Raw genomic sequence first — 18838 nt, 5'->3', positions numbered from 1 at the left:
ACCTTCTTTCCCTATCCACAGTACAGGGGGGAAAAGACTGCTGCATGCCTTGGATGTACATAGACAGTTGCGCTACTACCTGGACAGTACCAAGGGCGATAGAAAACTGACCAGCTTCTGGAAGCATATGCAACAGGGAGGGAAGGAAAAGCAAATGTGAAACAGACAATCTCCAAGTGGATAGGAAATTGCATTAGATTCTGTTACTCCTACCATGGAAAGCAAATTCCACAGAACATAAGGCCTCATTCTACAAGGGCTACAGCCACTACCACAGCTTTCTTACGAGGAGTGGCTACCAAGGACATTATAGAGGCTGCTACTTGGACCTCCGTGCATACATTTGCCAAGCATTATAACTTACCTCTATACTCTAGATCCCGAGCAGGGTTTGCCACTGCTGTTTTGCAAGGGATCCTAACTACACCATAATTTCTTCTTCCTCCTCCCCTAGTTTGGCTATGGTATTCTACCCATTTGTAAGGACTGCAGATGCATCCTTGAAGGACATAGTACAGTTTTGTACCTACCATAAATGTAGATGTCCGAACAGGATAGCATCTGCAGTCAGGATTACCCACCCTCCTTCCCCTCTGTGGTATTCCTAGGGTATTTGCCCACCTAATAGCTAGCTGGGGGGGGATTTCTTATGGTGTATTTGTTTGTATATATGTACATACATGCTTATTTTTTGTGTTTGCCTTCTACCTTTTGGAAACATTGGCATTTATCCAAAAATTTAGCTATCCAGGAGGGCAACTGGCATCTGGGGCAAGAAACACTGAGGAAAATGACGTCGGGTGAAGTGCGACACCAGCCGAGGCCAGACCCAGACTTTGGAATCCGGCCGACCGAAGGGCTGCCTGACGACAGGACAACCCATTTGTAAGGACTGCAGATGCTATCCTGTTCGGACATCTACATTTATGGTAGGTACAAAACTGTACTTTCTAAAATGACACTAATACAAAAAAGTCCATTAACAACAGTGAATGTTTGACATCTAAAGTGCTCCGACTATGTATAAAGCCATTATACTGTTAGATTCAAAATGTAATATATAATATACGTATATATCCTATCACTTTTTCTTAATTAAAAAAATAAAAAGAATATATCTTAAAAATACTTAGAATACAAAATTAATGTCATAAAATTGACATCCACTACATCTATACTTATCCTATGGAAAAATATATATGTATATGGCTCCAATCATATAATGGTAAACTCTAGAAATACTCATGTATTAGTAAATTGTCCTATACTAAAAATTATCCCTAGTCATAAACTGTTGCTGTTATGAGAGTATCAGAAAGGGTTTAATACTGACAAAGTCATTTAATCCAGGCTTCCTAGTGGCATCGGTGAGCATCTGCCACTTTCTAATGATGCCAGGATCATCTTCCAATTTCCTCCAAATGGGATACAGTTAACTTGATCAATAATGGCAAATCGGAAACTGTGTTCATCCCCTTTATCCAATATGTCTGTAAAGGGCGTTTTTAGTATCACGTTTTTGAATGCGATACAGATGTTCGTAGATACGTTTTTTCAGTTGTCTCTCCGTTTTGCCAATATAATATGCCTGGCAGGTAATGCAGGTAGCTAAATACACGACCTGTCTGGTATTACAATTAAGTATAGATGTAGTGGATGTCGTTTTTATGACATTAATTTTGTATTCTAAGTATTTTTAAGATATATTATTTTTATTTTTTTAATTAAGAAAAAGGGATAGGATGTATACGTATATTATATATTACATTTTGAATCTAACAGTATAATGGCTTTATACATAGTCGGAGCACTTTAGATGTCAAACATTCACTGTTGTTAATGGACTTTTTTGTATTGGTGTCATCTTTTAGAACAACATGTTTTGGTTGTTCTTATTACTTACATAGTCCATGGGATTATGTCATGTATTTACGAAGGTTCTCAATTTTAGTGAAATGGATAGTGTACCTTTAAAATTTTAGGCGGGCTTTCTTGAAAATGAATTCATTGGGATACTTTAAAAGCTTTGTAAGTGCTTTGTAACGTGTTCTGAAGAAGACTGGGTTGCCAGTTGAAAGCGCTTAACCAGCTATTAGTTTTTCTTCGATTTGCTTTTTATGGAATAAAGCTTTTTTGGACTACATCCCGAGTACGAGCATTGGTTTCCATAGGTCTACATTTATATTTTACTGGTTGGTGTGCTACTTTGTTGTTTTCAGACACCTTACAATGTGGTTATGATGCCTTAGAGGCCTCAAGTAGAGCTGCTGCTACAGGAGCAGTCATTCGTAGACATGCCTGGCTTAGGGAACAAAGCTTGCCTGATCATGTTAAAGCTAAACTACTAGATGCTCCTTTACAAAAGGATGTGCTATTTGGTACTAATGCTGATGAGATACTACGGAAAATGGAAGAAAAAGCTAAATCTATGCAAACTGTCAAGGCTTTTCTACAGGTACAGCCACCTCGTTGGCCTTCAAAAAACTGGTCCTTTCCAGCCACGGACAAGCCCCAAAGAGGTAGATACAGGCGCTCAAGGGGCAGAGGACAATCTCAAGGATCATATAGAGGCAGACAATGGCAAACTCAAGCACCAAGAGGTGGCGAAGACAGTGCACAACAATACAGAAAGCAACCCCAATGACTTCCTCCTTTTCATGCCAAGCAAATCTCAGCTGGCAGCCCCCTTGGGAGGAAAGCTGGCACTATTTTCAAGAAATTGGCAGATTATCACAACAGACAAATGGATCCTGGACATAAACAGAGGCTATAGATTTCATTTTCACACTCTTCCAAAAATGAGAGGCATGCCAAACCTGCCACACAATCAAAGGGCAGAGGCGCAAATACAAATTACAAAACTCATGGACATGAAAGCCATGCAAGAGGTTCCTACTCACGAACAAGGTCAAGGTTTTTATTCCAGACTTTTCCTGGTACCAAGAAAAGGAACCGACTGGAGACCCATTTTGGACATCCATCCTAAATACATTTCTACTCGTACCAAAATTCAAGATGCTCACATTACAGCAGCTTCTTCCCATGCTGGGCAAGGAGTTTTGGCTGGTAGCATTGGACCTCAAGGAGGCATACCTGCATGTCCCAATCAGACAAAGCTGCAGAAGATACCTCAGATTTCTTGCAGGTTCAATCCACTATCAATTCTCTGCATTGCCCTTTAGCTTATCTACTGCGCCCAGAGTATTCACGAAATGCCTGGCATCAGTAATTGCCTACTGCAGACTTCAAGGGATACAAATTTACCCTTATTTGGACGACTGCCTGATCCAAGCGGACAGCAAGCACACTCTTCTGGAACATCTGGCTTATGCAACACGGTTACTGAATTCTCTGGGATACACAATCAACAAAGAGAAATCCAGGCTGACACCATCTCAGAAAATAACTTTCCTGGGTGCCAACTTGGACACAAACACCCAGATGGCCTATCTTACGCCAGAAAAACAAGGGCAACTAACTCAGTACTTCAAAACACTAGCAAATTGTACCAGGCTTACTGCAAGGAAAATCCTGCAGGCTCTGGGCTTCATGGCATCTTGCATTCTTTTAATCCCATGTGCAAAGTTGCATATGAGAAAACTTCAATGGTACCTAAAAAGCCTATGGTCTCAACACAGCCACAATTTGGAAACAATAATACCAATAATTCCATGTTTGCAAAAGGAATTTCTATGGTGGGCCCAAGCATGTCAAGCAAACAGGCCTCCCATTCTGCAAGACTCAAGCAAATCAAGTCATCACAACAGACGCCTCAGATTACGCCCGGGGGGGCGCACATGACAGGCAGGTGCATTCAGGGCAAATGGTCCCAAATGGAAAAGCACCTTCACGTCAATCAAAAAGAAATGCTGGCAGTGATGAATGCAATTACAGCATTCAAGGACCTCCTGCATCCAGGACAATTATTGATTAGGAGGAACACATTCATATCCCCTGTGCAGACTAGCCATGACGCTTTGGAACTTGGCTCTAGAATGGCAAATCGAACTTCAAGCACAGTACTTGCCAGGTTTGGAAAACACGCTGGCAGACAATCTAAGCAGAAATATGACAGATCCACACGAATGGAAGCTGCATCCACAGGTGTTTACAAAGATGATCCAAGCATGGGGAAGGCCAGACATAGATCTCTTCGCCTCCCACAGGAACCATCAATTGGAAAAGTTTTGTTCAAGGACTTTTCATCCAAAGGCATGGAGGGTGGACGCCCTTTCATTCAGTTGGACAGCATGGACAGTGTACGCTTTCCCACCTCTGCCTCTTCTATCCAAGGTGCTCATGAAAGCAAGAGCAGACAGACCGAAGATGATACTGATTGCTCCAGACTGGCCAAGGCAACACTGGTACCCACTCCTAAGGAGCCCAACACATACTCCTCCCTGGCCTCTACCTCTAATGCCTCTTCTGCTGACTCAGCACAGCTACAAAACTCTTCAGTCAGCTAAAAACAATCAATCTTGCTGCATGGAAAATTCCTTAACACCACAGCAGACCCTACTCTCCAAAGAGGTGCAGGATGTCATTCTGGAGGCCAGAAGGCCATCTACTAGGAAGACTTACTTCGCAAAATGGAAACGGTTTTGCTCTTGGAATGTGAAAAAAGGCCAGGACCCTAGAAAACTGAATTTGCCTCGGGTATTACAGTATCTAGCTGAGCTGCTGAACAGTGGACTTTCATTTTCCTCCATAAAAATCCATGCCTCAGCCATTTCTGCAGAATTCAACACGGATCCACCGTTAATCTCTCACCCACTTTTAAGGCAATTCCTCAGAGGGGCTAAGAATATAAGACCACCAAGGAAACAACCAGTGCCAGCCTGGGATCTTAACTACATTCTAGAAAAATTAACATTGCCTCCCTTTGAACCAGCTGCCTCAACAGATTTGCAGTACTTGTCCTGGAAAACAGCTTTCCTTCTGGCCATTACCTCAGCTCGTAGGGTTTCGGAACTTCAAGCCCTCATGGCTGTGCAGCCCTTTCTTATCTTCCATCAGGACAGGGTTCCCCTTTGAACCAACCTGTCATTTATGCCTAAAGTGGTATCCAGGGTAGCTTTAAATCAAGCCATACACTTAGCTACCTTTTACCCCAATTCTCAAAACAAATGGGAAAGGCTGCTACATTCCTTAGACATCCATAGACGGCTATGTTACTATTTGGACAGAACAAAGCCTTTCAGGAAATCAGAACAGCTTTTTGTGTCTTATGCCATAGGAGCTCAAGGGAAGCCTGTTACCAAACAGACAGTCTCTAAATGGATAGGCCACTGCATACGTTTTTGTTACTCCTATCATGGGAAACCTGTCCCTGTAGGCATCAGACCACACTCCACCAGGGCCACAGCTACCTCCACAGCCTTCCTCAGAGGAGTTCCTACCAAAGATATCTTGGAGGCAGCCACTTGGAGTTCTGTACATACCTTCACAAGACACTACCACCTGCCTTTATATTCCAAAACTAGAGCAGGCTTTGCTACTGCTGTATTGCAGGGCATTCTGGCTCATCCCAGTTCTACCTAGTGCCTACCACCCTGTGCGTAGCTTTGGGATTCTACCCATATGTGATTACTGCAGCTGTATGCACGATGAACATAGTACAGTTTTGTACCTACCATAAATGTAGATGTTAGAGTGCTAATACAGCTGCAGTACAGGTTTCCCTCCCTCCTTCCCCTCTAGGTATAGGACTAGTGGCTAACACCTCCTCATACAACTTATTTTGGGTTATCCTCCTATGGTGTATTTGCTTGCAACTACTCTTTTTTGATAACATTGGATTGCTTGTATATATTTATATATAATTTATCTATTGCCTTCCTTTTGGGGGCACCTGACATCTGGGGCAAGAAAGACTGGAGAATATGGCGTCGGCTGTGACTTGTATACCCCTGTCGCACTGACGTCAGGGAAGAAGGCGACAACAACCGACGCCGGACCAAGACTTTGGAATTCGGCCGACCGAGGACCCGCATGACGGCAGAGAACCCATATGTGATTACTGCAGCTGTATTAGCACTCGAACATCTACATTTATGGTTGGTACAAACCTGTACTTTTTGTACCTACCATAAATGTAGATGTTCGAGTGCTAATACAGCTGCAGTCCAGGTTTCCCTCCCTCCTTCCCCTCTTGGGACAGGCCTATTGGCTAACACCTCCTCATACAACCTGATTGGGGTATTCATTTGTGGTGTATTTGCTTGCAACTGCTGTTTTTTGATTATATTGCATTGCATTATTACATAAATTTATGTATTGCCTTCCTTCTGGGGGCACCTGACATCTGGGGCAAGAAAAACTGATGAAAATGGCGTTAGCTGGTTCTTTTGTACCCCTGATGTTCTTCGTGTTTCACTGTTGCAGTCATAACTGTAGGGTGCTCCTGCCGGCAGGCAGCCCGAGGTCGGCCAGAATCCCAAAGTCTGGGTCCGGCGTCGGCTGTATAAGCTAGTACCCTGACGTCAGTACGCTTTGGTACGTAGCCCTCAGCCGACGCCATCTTCTCCAGTCTTTCTTGCCGTGCGGTGGAAAGCAGCTCGCAAGTCGTTGGTTGGCGATTTTCGAACAGCGTATTTGGTTGTTGTCGGTCCGAAGTTCTTACTTCTCTTCTCAAAGCTAAGTACCCGTTAGAATCTTTTTCTTGTTCCTCCGATGTCAGAAAATGTTAATAATTGTATAGCGTGTGGGAAACAATACCTCATAAAGATTTCCACTCTTACTGTCTACCTTGCTTAGGCCCTGACCACGACGTTTCTTGTTGTCGGTTCTGTGCCAGGTTCAACTCTCGTACTATCAAGCGCAGGTACGATTGGGCTTTAAATTATTTTGGCAGACGCTTCAATTATAGAATGTCGTCGGACACTACCGGAGTTCAAAAGAAGCGCAAAGACAAAGACAGGCCTCCGAGGTCCAAACAGGACTCGTTGCAGCTGAAGCCAGCGTCCGGTTCGGCTGTCGTCAGTGAGGCGCTTTTGCAGCCCCTGTCGTCCGCCACTTCTGAACCGATGGCCGATACGGACTCCAATGGGGAGCCATCAAGGCCCACTATTTTAACTGCTGCAGGACCTTCGGACGTCGCTCCTTCAGATGGGTCCGGAACCGCTGTGCAGGTACCGGCTTCTGAGGGGGTTTTCAGGCCTACTCACATCACTATTTCAAAGACAAAGACTCCTGTTGAGTCTAAAGTTCCAGTTCAAGCTGCTTCTGAATCCACTCCCAGGACACAAAAGCAATTATTGAGGATGGCTGAAGATTTGCTTACAATGATTAGAGGGTTCTAACCCCCCTCCTGAAAAAAGGCCTCGACAGGATGTTACTCTGGATTCCTCTGACCAGGCTTCTGTATCTTCTGTTTCTTCCTCAGATCAGGACTATTCCTTTCCCCCTTATGAGGATTCGGATGCTGAGGACTCTTTACCCTCGGCCTCTCCGCCTGAGAATTTTTCTTTTTGGGAAACCTTGCATGAGATGAGGGAACATTTTCATTGGGAAGGACAGGAGTATTCTGCTTCTAAGAAGAGGCTTAGAGAATTTCTTCTTCTTCCTCAGCATAGGCCTTTAGCTATCCCTCCTGTTTTGGACATTGTAAATGATGCTTTTTCTGAGGCTAATTTGAATCCTGATTCCATGCCTCCTGCTCCTTCTCAGCCTGATACATTTTATAGGGTCCCTGACTCTCATTTATTTTTATTTAAAAACCCTTCTGCAGATCCTGAAACTATTTCTCAGGGCTCTAAGGCTGCTAAGGTTGCTACTTCTAAAAATCTTATTCCCTCTGAAAAGGATTCTCGTGCTTTAGACAGGTGGGGAAAAAAGGTATATACTGCTGCTACCCTGTCTGTGAGGGCTTTAAATTGCCAGTTTCATATGTTTAAATATCAGCAATTTCTTTTGTCTGTTTTAAAGCAAAAGCTTGCTTCCCTTCCTGCTTGTGCAGAGGATAAGGTACTTCAGGATGTTTTGCATGCTACTGAACAGGTGAACAAGCATAGCTTACATTGTGGTTTTGATGCTTTGGATGCTTCTTGCAGGGCTGCTGCCTCTGGTACTGTTATTAGGAGACATGCCTGGCTTCGTGAACAAAGTTTGCCTGAACAGGTTAAGGCTAAGTTATTAGATGCCCCTGTTCAACATGATGTTCTATTTGGATCCAAAGCTGAGGAAGTTATTAAAAAGATGGAAGAAAAGGCAAAGTCTATGCAGACTGTAAAAGATTTCTTGCAATTTCAGCCTCCTAGATTTTCCAGGAATTGGCCCTCTAAAAATTGGTCCTTTCCCACATCTGACAGGCCTCAAAGGGGAAGATATAGGCGCTCCAGAGGTCGTGGTCAAGGCCAGGCCTCTTACAGATCTAGACAATGGACTGCTTCTTCACCTAGAAGGGGAGAAGACAGATCCCAATCTCAAAGAAAGCAAACTCAATGACTCTCTCGGTTGGGCTTCAGGACCCCTTCACCTGGATGCCCCTCTCTGAGGAAAACTGTCTCTTTTTTACAGAAATTGGACTCATATTACCCAGGACAGATGGGTATTGGACGTGATTTTAAAAGGTTACAAATTCCACTTTCACACTTTGCCAAGGGCTCACGGTTGGCCAGATCTGCCAAAACATCAATGGTCAGAGGCCTTAACTCAAGTGGATGCTCTTCTGGCCATGAGAGCCATAGAGCATGTTCCACTCTCGGAAATGGGAAAAGGGTTTTATTCAAGACTGTTTCTGGTTCCCAGAAAACAAAACTCATGGAGACCTATTCTGGATGTTAACACCTTTTTGGAAATTCCAAAATTCAAGATGCTTGCTCTGCAGCAGCTAATTCCAATGCTCTCTCAGGACGCCTGGATGGTGACATTGGACTTAAAGGAAGCCTATTTACATATTCCCATCAGGCAAGAACGCAGGTAATTCCTCAGGTTCAAGGCAGGTTCGAGGCACTTTCAATTCTCTGTTCTGCCCTTTGGTTTATCTACTGCGCCCAGAGTCTTCACCAAGTGCCTGGCACCAGTAGTGGCTTACTGCAGACTTCAGGGGATCCAGATTTACCCCTATTTGGACGACTGCCTTATTCAGGCAGACAGCAAAGATCTTCTGCTTCAACATCTGGACTTTGTTCAACGTCTTCTCCTCCTACTGGGATTCTCAGTGAACATAAAAGTCACATTTGATCCCTTCTCAACAAATGGTATTCTTGGGAGCCCTCTTAAATACAACCTTACAAAGGGCCTTCCTCACTCCAGAAAAGCAAACTCAGCTGGCTTCTACTTTCAACACCTTGGCAACTCTATCTCATCTCACTGCAAGGAAATTCCTGCAGGCTCTGGGCTACATGGCTTCCTGCATTCTGTTGATTCCAAATGCAAGGCTTCACATGAGAAAGCTTCAATGGTATCTGAAAAGTGTATGGTCACAGCATTACCACGATCTGGATATTCTGATTCCTCTGATCCCCTGCCTTCAGAAGGAGTTCCTCTGGTGGTCCAGGGCATGCACTTTAAACGAAGGAAAACCTTTTAGTCTTCCTCAACCTACTCAAATCCTAACCACGGACGCCTCGGATTATGCTTGGGGAGCACACTTTCTAGACAATTGCCAGCAGGGAACCTGGACAAAGGACCATCTTCACTGGCACATCAATCTGAAGGAAATGTTGGCAGTTCAAAATGCCCTTCTAGCCTTCAAGAACCTTTTACAACCAGGGCCTCTGCTAATTCGCACAGACAACACCACGGTCATGTGGTACATCAACAAGCGGGGGGGTTCTCATTCATACCCCCTTTGCAGACTAGCTATGGTTTTATGGGACACAGCTCTAAATTTAAATCTACATCTCCAGGCTCAATTCATACCAGGGAAACAGAATCTCTTAGCAGACAGCCTGAGCAGAAACATTTCAGATCCTCACTAATGGATGCTAGACACCAACTTATTCAACAGGATTACTGCAGTTTGGGGATGTCCCCAGATAGATCTGTTTGCATCCCATCTCAATCATCAGCTGCCTCGCTTTTGCACCAGGTCCTTCCACAAAACAGCTTGGAGAGTGGATGCCCTGTCCTTCAGCTGGAGAAGCCTTTCAGCATATGCCTTCCCTCCTCTTCCTCTACTACCTCGGGTATTACTGAAGATAAAGCAGGACAACCCCAAGTTCCTCATCTTGATTGCTCCAAATTGGCCTCGACAGTTTTGGTATCCAACTTTAAAGCTCCTGTTCTCGGGGCCTCCTTGGATTCTCCCACTGAACCCTTCGCTTTTGTCCCAGCATCAGGGTCAGTTACTACATTCCAATCTCAAGACCCTTTGCCTGGCAGCTTGGCTCTTCAAAGGAATTTGATTTCCTCTAGTCTTCCCAAACAAGTTTTGGATGTTCTTTTGGAAGCTAGACGGCCTAGCACTAGGAAATCCTATGCCTCTAAATGGAAGAGGTTTTGTATTTGGATGCAGGACCGAGGCTTGGATCCTCAGATTCCTGATCTCTCTTCTATTTTGCTTTACCTTTCGGAGCTTTTATCTAAAGGACTTTCCTTTTCTTCCATTAAGATTCATGCTTCTGCTATCTCTGCGCATTTCAGTTCTGATCCTCCTGTTTTTTCTCATCCTTTGGTGAAGCAGTTCTTGAGAGGGGCTAAGAATTTGCGGCCTCCAAGGACCCCTCCTGTCCCTGCCTGGGATCTTAATTATATTTTAGAAAAACTTACTTTGCCTCCTTTTGAGCCTGCTGCATCTTCAGATATTAAGTTTCTATCCTGGAAGACTGTTCTTTTGTTAGCATTGACCTCTGCCAGAAGGGTCTCAGAGTTGCAAGCTCTCATGGCTGTGGAACCATACCTTATTTTTCATCAGGACAGAGTATCCTTGAGGACCAATCCTACTTTCATGCCTAAGGTGATTTCGAAAGTGGCTTTAAATCAGACAATTCACCTTCTTACTTTCTTTCCAAATCCTCAAAATAAAGGGGAAAGGATTTTGCATTCATTAGATGTGCACAGACAGTTACGATTTTACCTGGACAAGACTAAAGATTTCAGAAAGTCTACTCAATTGTTTGTTTCTTTTGCCTCCAGTTCTCTTGGAAAACCTATTTCTAAACAAACTATTTCCAAATGGATTGCTTATGGAATCAGATTTTGTTACACTCATCATGGGAAACAGCTTCCAGGCACCATTAGAAGTCATTCTACTAGAGCAGCTGCCACTTCTACAGCTTTCCTCAGAGGAGTCCCTACCAAGGATATCTTGGAAGCTGCCACTTGGAGTTCTGTGCATACTTTTTCCAAGCACTACAATCCCCCCTTGTTTTCTAAGTCCAGGGCAGGCTTTGCCTCTGCTGTCTTGCAGGGTATTCTTGCCTCCCCTTCTTCTATCTAAAGCCTCCTCCCCTTTTACACTGCTTTGGGATTCCACCCTACAGTTATGACTGCAACAGTGAAACACGAAGAACATAGTACAGTTGTGTACACCTACCATAAATGTAGATGTTCGAGTGTCTTCACTGTTGCAGTCGGGGTTTCCCTCCCTCCTATCCCCTCTGTTTTTCTCTCTTTTCATTTTTTGTGGTGTATTTGTGTTTCCTTGTTGGATTCATTTTTGATTTGTTGGGGACTTCTGACATCTAGGGCAAGAAAGGCTGGAGAAGATGGCGTCGGCTGAGGGCTATGTACCAAAGCGTACTGACGTCAGGGTACTAGCTTATACAGCCGACACCGGACCCAGACTTTGGGATTCTGGCCGACCTCGGGCTGCCTGCTGGCAGGAGCACCCTACAGTTATGACTGCAACAGTGAAGACACTCGAACATCTACATTTATGGTAGGTGTACACAACTGTACTTTGCACTGACGTCAGGGAAGAGGTGACGACAACCGACGCTGGACCTAGACTTTGGAATTCGGCCAACCGAGGACCTGCCTGACGGCAGGAAACCCCATCTGTTATGACTGCAGCTGTATTAGCACTCTAACATCTACATTTATGGTAGGTACAAAACTGTACTTTCTCTGCACTGCCCTTTGGCTTATCTACTCGCCCAGGGTATTCACAAAAATGCCTAGCTCCAGTCATTGCATTGTGCAGGCAAATAAATATTCATATATACCCATACCTGGACGATTTTCTAATTCAGGCAGAAAACCAGGGCGTACTATTCTGGCATTTGTAAAGAAACTGGTAACTTCACTGAGGTACACCATAAACGAAAAGAAATCTGAGTACCCTGCCAACAAATTGTATTCCTGGGAGCTAACTTGAAAACAACTTCCCAGATGGGCCTACCTTACACCAGAGAAACAAGTTTGACAGCCTACTTCAAACTACTGGCCTCAAAGACCCAGCTATCTGCAAGGAAAGTACTTCAAGCCCTGGGGTTCATGGTCTCTTGCATCCTACCAATTCCATATGCAAGACTGCATATGAAGAAACTATAATGGTATCTAAAAAGCCTATGGTGTCAACATTCTCAGGGCCTGGGATCAATGATTCCTATCATTCCTTGTATAAAGACAGAGTTCCTTTGGTGGGCAGAGGCCTGCTACCACAACAAGGGACTGACATTCACTCTCCCGTACCGTCCAAAGCCTAACAGAAGCATCAGACTATGCATGGGGGGTTCGCTTGGCAAGTGGAACCACAGTCAAATGCACCTGCATATCAATCAGAAATGTTAGCTGTACAGATTTCTCCTACAGCCTTCAAGGACGACATTCTTCCAGGACAATTATTGGTAAAGACAGCCAAACACCACTGTTGTGGTACATAAACGGGGGAATCCACTCATACCTCTCTTCAGACTAGCCATGGCTCTGTGGAACACAGCCGTGAGCTACCAAGTGCAGCTACAGGAATCACGGAATCCATGCACACACTCCATCCTCTTCAAAATTATTTTCTCCTTTTTGAGGGGGGCAAGCCCCTCTGCACCCCCCCTTGTGTTTTTATACCACTGATGACCTAATGTCAGTCCTAGAGCGACAACCAATGCAGAAATACTAAGCCTCTGATATTCAGGCCAACTGATGGCTACCCTGGCAGGGATAACCCAAGTGTGATTGCAACAGTGAATGCACTAACATCTACATTTATGGGTAACGGTACACAACTGTAATTTTCAAAAGGTGGCGCTTAGCCACCACAGCCACTTTATCATATTTACTTGGGCCTCTGGTTAGGTCAAGAAAGCCACCACAGCCACTTTATCTTATTTACTTGGGCCTCTGGTTAGGTCAAGAAACTGATGTATTGTTGTCAGCTGCTCTACTTTTATAGCACTGATGACCTGACATCAGGCAGCAAGCGGCAGCAGCTGACGGAAAAACATTGACTCTGGTATTCCGGCCAGCCAAGGGCTACTGCAGCAGGGATAACCCACAGGTGATTACTGCTACAGTGAATAAACCTCTACATTTTATGGTTGATGTACACAACTGTACTTTCCCAGTTTGCTAAGCATTCTTTGCATTGTGGCTTTGCTTTAGAAGCATTAAGCAGGGTGACTCTTTCTGAATGCTTTATTCATGAGCATGCCTGGTTAAGGGAAAGGCCTTTCTTGGAGCATATGAAATCTGAACGCCTGGCTGCACACTGGCCAAATTTTTGTTTATCCCAAGGCTGAAGTGATATTTAAAATGCAGAAGGAATAGGTTAAATCCATGGAGGGTCAACCTAGTTTTCTTTTTACAGGAATTACCCCGTCAAGCCCTTGTGCTCTTTTTTTTTTTTTTTTTTTTTTCTCTCTTTCTCAACCCCAGTCAGAGGGGGGAAAGACCAGAAGCAGTTGACAAAAACAGTAGACCGCAAGCTGACAAAGGTTTTTGGAACGGACTAGGGTTACCAAACAAGAAATTCCCAGGGTGTTGCAACAGTGAAGACACCAGCATCTTTGCTAAGTAACTACAAATGTACCTTTCTTTTGTATTCATTTAGAATTTAAATTTGTGTAAACTGCTGTACTAATTTTATTTTTCTGTTTGACTAATTTTTTCTCTCTTGGATTTTCAGCAAATTTCAAACTTCCAGAGGCTGGTGAGTTTTTGGATGAGGTAATCTACATAGAGCTTCAAAAGGAAGAAGCAGAAAGACTGGTTAAACAGTATAATGAGGAAGGTAAAAGGGCAGGACCGCCCCAAGATAAAAAACGCCCCATAGACATTCTAAAAGAAGGATTGCCTAAATTTCAGGGACGAGGTGGATTCCAAAACAGAGGCGGAGGAAGAGGTGGAGGTGGCAGTGATGCAGGTGGTTTCAGAGGAGGAAGAGGTGGCAGCGACTCTTTCCGTGGAGGAGGCAGGGGTGGAGGTGATCCCTTCCGTGGAGGAGACAGAGGTGGCACCGATACTTTCCGCGGAGGAGACAGAGGTGGCAGTGATCCCTTCCGTGGAGGAGACAGAGGTGGCAGCGATAATTTCCGTGGAGGAGGCAGTGATGCCTACAGAGGTGGAGACCATGCCAGTGTTGATTCCTACCGAGGAGGAGGCGGTGGTGATTCCTACCGAGGAGGAGGCGGTGGTGATTCCTACCGAGGAGGAGGCGGTGGTGATTCCTACCGAGGAGGAGGCGGTGGTGATTCCTACCGAGGAGCAGGCGGTGGTGATTCCTACCGAGGAGCAGGCGGTGGTGATTCCTACCGAGGAGCAGGCGGTGGTGATTCCTACCGAGCAGCAGGCGGTGGTGATTCCTACCGAGCAGCAGGCGGTGGTGATTCCTACCGAGCAGCAGGCGGTGGTGATTCCTACCGAGCAGCAGGTGGTGGTGATTCCTACCGAGGAGCAGGCGGTGGTGATTCCTACCGAGGAGCAGGCGGTGGTGGCAATGATTCCTACCGAGGAGCAGGCAGTGGTGGCAATGATTCCTACCGAGGAGCAGGCAGTGGTGGCAATGATTCCTACCAAGGAGCAGGCAGTGGTGGCAATGATTCCTACCGAGGTGGAAGTGGAGATTCTTACAGAGGCGGCAGTGATCCCTACCGTGGAGGAGCTGGTGGTGACCGGGGAGGTAACGAAACTTATCGAGGAGGAGGCGGTGATGCCTACCAAGGAGGTGAAAGAGGCAGCAGCTATGGAAGTGATAGCTTCAGAGGAGGTATTTTTTCAAGTAATATAAACAGTGTTAAGTAGAGCTGAAGATCTTGTGCCAGGATGAATTTATTGCGTTGTATTTTGTGTTTTCGTACTTTCGCATGTTGACTTTTTTTACTTGACTAGTTTTGAGTGGTTAATCAGAATTGCAGGTGTGTGAAACTTGGGTAGGTACTAGTTAAGTATGAGAAAAATAATGTGTACATTTACACTAACATCTACATTTATGGTATCACTGTTGCAGTCCATTACATTTTGGTAATCTGCTGGCAGGTTGCCTACAGTCGGCCTGATTAGCAAAGTCTTGGGTCCTGCGTCAGTTCCTGTCCCTTCTTCCATGAAGTCAGGTCATCAGGGGTATAAAATATGCAGTCGACGGTATTACATCAGACTTTCTTGCCATGCGGTGCCCGAAGCAGTTTGCACGTGCCGACTCCTGAAATTTTCGTTTTCAAGTTTCAGAACCTAAGTCTTAAACTAAAAAGCTAAGTTGGGGAAACTTTTTCTTGCTCTTTACCGATGTCAGTAAAAGTTAATAATTGTATTACTTGTGGGAAACAAATACCTCCATAAGGATTTCCGTTTGTACTGTATTCCTTGCCTAGGCCCTGACCATGACTTACCTTGTCAGTTTTGTGCTTTATTTAATCAGACTTACCTTGTCAGTTTTGTGCTTTATTTAATCAGCGCACTATCTGTCTGTACATATTTGCCTCTACATATTTCGGTTCACGGTTTAATTATCCAGAAATGACATCTGTTAGCAATCAGACTACCGGAATACCGGAAAAACGCAAAGAAAGAGACAGGCCATTGTGGCCCAAAACTGCTGACTACTCTTCTCCTAAGCCGTTCGCCAGTGAGGTGCTTTCGCAGCCCCTGATTACCCGCTACTTCTGATTTGCAGGCCTCTACTGAGACCAGCTTCATTTCTGGAACCCGTGAATGTCCCTACCCTGGATGGGTCTGGGAGCCTCTGTGCAGACACCGGCTTCTGAGGGTGTATTTAGGTTTACAGATTGTATGTCCAACAGACACCATCTTTAATATTAAGGCCAAAATTTCGATTTATGTCTAAAAAAGCGATGCCCAAGCCACGTGTGCAGGCCCCTATGCCTAAAAAACAAATGATCAAAATGGCTGAAGATTTAATTACTCTAATCAGGGGTAGTCACCCCCCCCCCCCTTCTAAGAGGCCTAGGGCTGAAATTGACTACGAATCTTCTGAACAGGGCTCTGTTTCTTCTGACTCTTCTAATGAGCAGGTTTTGCCCATACCTACTTATGAGGACTCTGATGCGGAGGATTCCATTCCTTCTGCTTCTCCCCCTAAGGATTTTTCTTTTTGGGAAACTTTACATACCTTAAGGGAACTTTTCCACTGGGTGTCGGGAATTTTCCGAATCCAAAAAGAGGCTTAGGGTTTTTCTTCCTCAGCATAGGCCTGTGGCTATACCACCTGTACTAGACATTGTTGATTGCAGAATCCAGTATGGCCCATGATTCTCTGCCTCCGGCCCCTTGTAAGCCAGACAGATACTACAGGGTTCCTGACTCCCACAAATTCCTTTTCAAAAATCCTGTTGCGGACCCTGAAACCATTTCTCAGGGGCCCAAGGGCATTAATTAAGACTTCTACTGCTAAAAATCCTACCCCTTCTGATAGAGATTCCAGGGCGCTAGATAGATGGGATAAAAAGGTTTCTACTTCTGCAACCTTTAAACTTCCATATGCTAAAATAGCAGCGTATCATGGGACGGCTTGATTTCTGACTGTGTGGAAAATAAAGATTGAGGATTTATTGCATTTCAGCTGAACAAGTTGGAAAACCTACTTTGCGATGTGGTTTTTGATTCTTTGGAGGCCTCTTGCAGGGCTGCTGTAACTGGGTCTGTGCTTAGAAGGCATGCTTGGCTCATGGAGCAATCTCTGCCTGATCATGTTTAAGCAAAATTGTTGGGATGCTCCTTTGCAGCAGGGCTGTCTGTTTGGCAGTGAGGCTGAAGTTCTAAAAAAGATGGAAGATAAAGCTAAATATATGCAAACTGTGAAAGATTTCTTACAAGTACAACCTTCAAGATTTAGTAGGCACTGGCCTACTAAGAACTGGTCCTTTCCAGTTCCTTCCAGACTCCCTCAAACCAAACCCAGACATTCCAAAAGCACCAGGTTTCAGTCCCAAGGGACTTTCAGAATTAAGCAATGCCTCCTCTTCCAAATCTGGAAACAGACACCTCCCTATGGTATGCAGTCTCAATGCCTTTCCTTTAGAATTACCAAGCACTTACTTTTAGCCGCCCCTTTGGGGGGGAAACTGGCACTTCATGCAAAAAACTGGCAACTTATAACCCAGGACAAATGGGTTTTAAATAGTGTCCCATGGGTACAGATTTCATTTCCACATGTTGCCAACTCCAAGCAGATGGCCAGACCTGCCCCCAAATCAATGGGCAGAGGCTCAGAAACAAGTACTTTCCCTCTTAAACATGGGGGCTACTCAGCTAGTACCAGAAGAGGAAAAGGGACAAGGTTTTCTATTCCAGACTTTTCCTGGTACCCAGAAAAGACAAATCGTGGCATCCAATTCTGGACCCGTCTACTCCACACCTTTCTGGACATTACAAAATGCAAGATGCTGAACTTCCCCCGGTACTTCCTGTGCTAGGCAAAGATGCCTGGGTTGGCAACTCTAGATCTAAAAGAGGCTTACCTGCATATCCCAATCAAGGAGTCTTGCAAAAGATACCTCCACTTTAAAGGAGGCTTTTTGCATTATCAGTTCTCTGCACTGTCCTTTGTAAATACCCTGGGCGCAGTAGATAAGCCAAAGTGCCTGGCTCCAGTAATGGCATTTTGCAGGCAAAGAAATATTCAAATATATCCATACCTGGATGATTCTCTAATTCAGGCAGAAGACAAGGCCATTCTTCTAAAACATCTGGTGTTTGTAAAAGGGGTTCTAACTTAGTCTAGGGTACACCATAATTGAAAAGTCACAGCTAGTACCATGTCAAAAATTTACATTCCTGGGTGCAAACCTGAATACAACTGCCCAGATGGCTTACCTTATGCCAGAAAAGCAAATTCAGTGGGTGATTTACTTCAGATGGCCACAAAAACTCTGCTAACTGCAAGCCGTTCATGGCCTCCTGCATTCTTCTAATTCCAGAGCAAGACTGCATATGAGGAAACTTCAGTGGTACTTAAAAACTTTATGGAGTCAACATTGTCGCAGCCTGGAAACTGATTCCTATCATACCTTGCCTGCAACTAGAGTTCCATTGGTGGGCAGAGACCTGCCACCGAACAAGGGACTGCTATTCACAACACCCCCTAGACGCATCAGACTATGCATGGGGGGCCCTAATAGACGCATCAGACTATGCATGGGGGGGCACATCTGGCAGGGAAGTGCATTCAGGGCAAATGGTGCCTAAATTAAATGCATCTTCATATCAATCGAAAAGAAATGTTAGATGTACAGAATGCACTGTGACAGCATTTAAGGACCACCTTCAGGGCAACTACTGGTAAAGACGGGACAACACCCCAGTTATGTGCTGCATAAACAAGCAGGGGGGTACACACTTTTACCCCCTCTGCAGACAAGCCATGGCATTGTGGAACACTGGCTTGAGCTTTCAAGTACAACTACAAGCTCAATTCATGCCAGGAAAGCAGAATATTTTGGCAGACTAACTAAGCAGACATCTCCTGGACCCACACAAATGGAAATTGGAACCACTGATTTTC

The 18838-nt window shown here is 44.7% G+C and overlaps 1 protein-coding gene across 1 annotated transcript in view; it reads left to right on the top strand.

Annotated features, from left to right (window-relative positions):
* LOC122801160 (heterogeneous nuclear ribonucleoprotein U-like protein 1) overlaps window positions 1-18838 on the top strand; it is a gene marked incomplete in the record, with an annotated part of 399977 nt that overhangs the window by 292169 nt on the left and 88970 nt on the right. Inside the window, 1 exon segment of the mRNA XM_044070719.1 lies at window positions 14009-15088. Coding sequence (XP_043926654.1) covers window positions 14009-15088 — 1080 coding nt within the window.

Source organism: Protopterus annectens, chromosome 4.part1 (genome assembly GCF_019279795.1).
Source record: "Protopterus annectens isolate FY-2018-M chromosome 4.part1, PAN1.0, whole genome shotgun sequence".
NCBI lineage: Eukaryota > Metazoa > Chordata > Ceratodontiformes > Protopteridae > Protopterus > Protopterus annectens.
The sequence above is the reverse complement of the archived record's forward strand: the minus strand, read 5'-3'. Positions and strand labels throughout refer to the sequence as shown.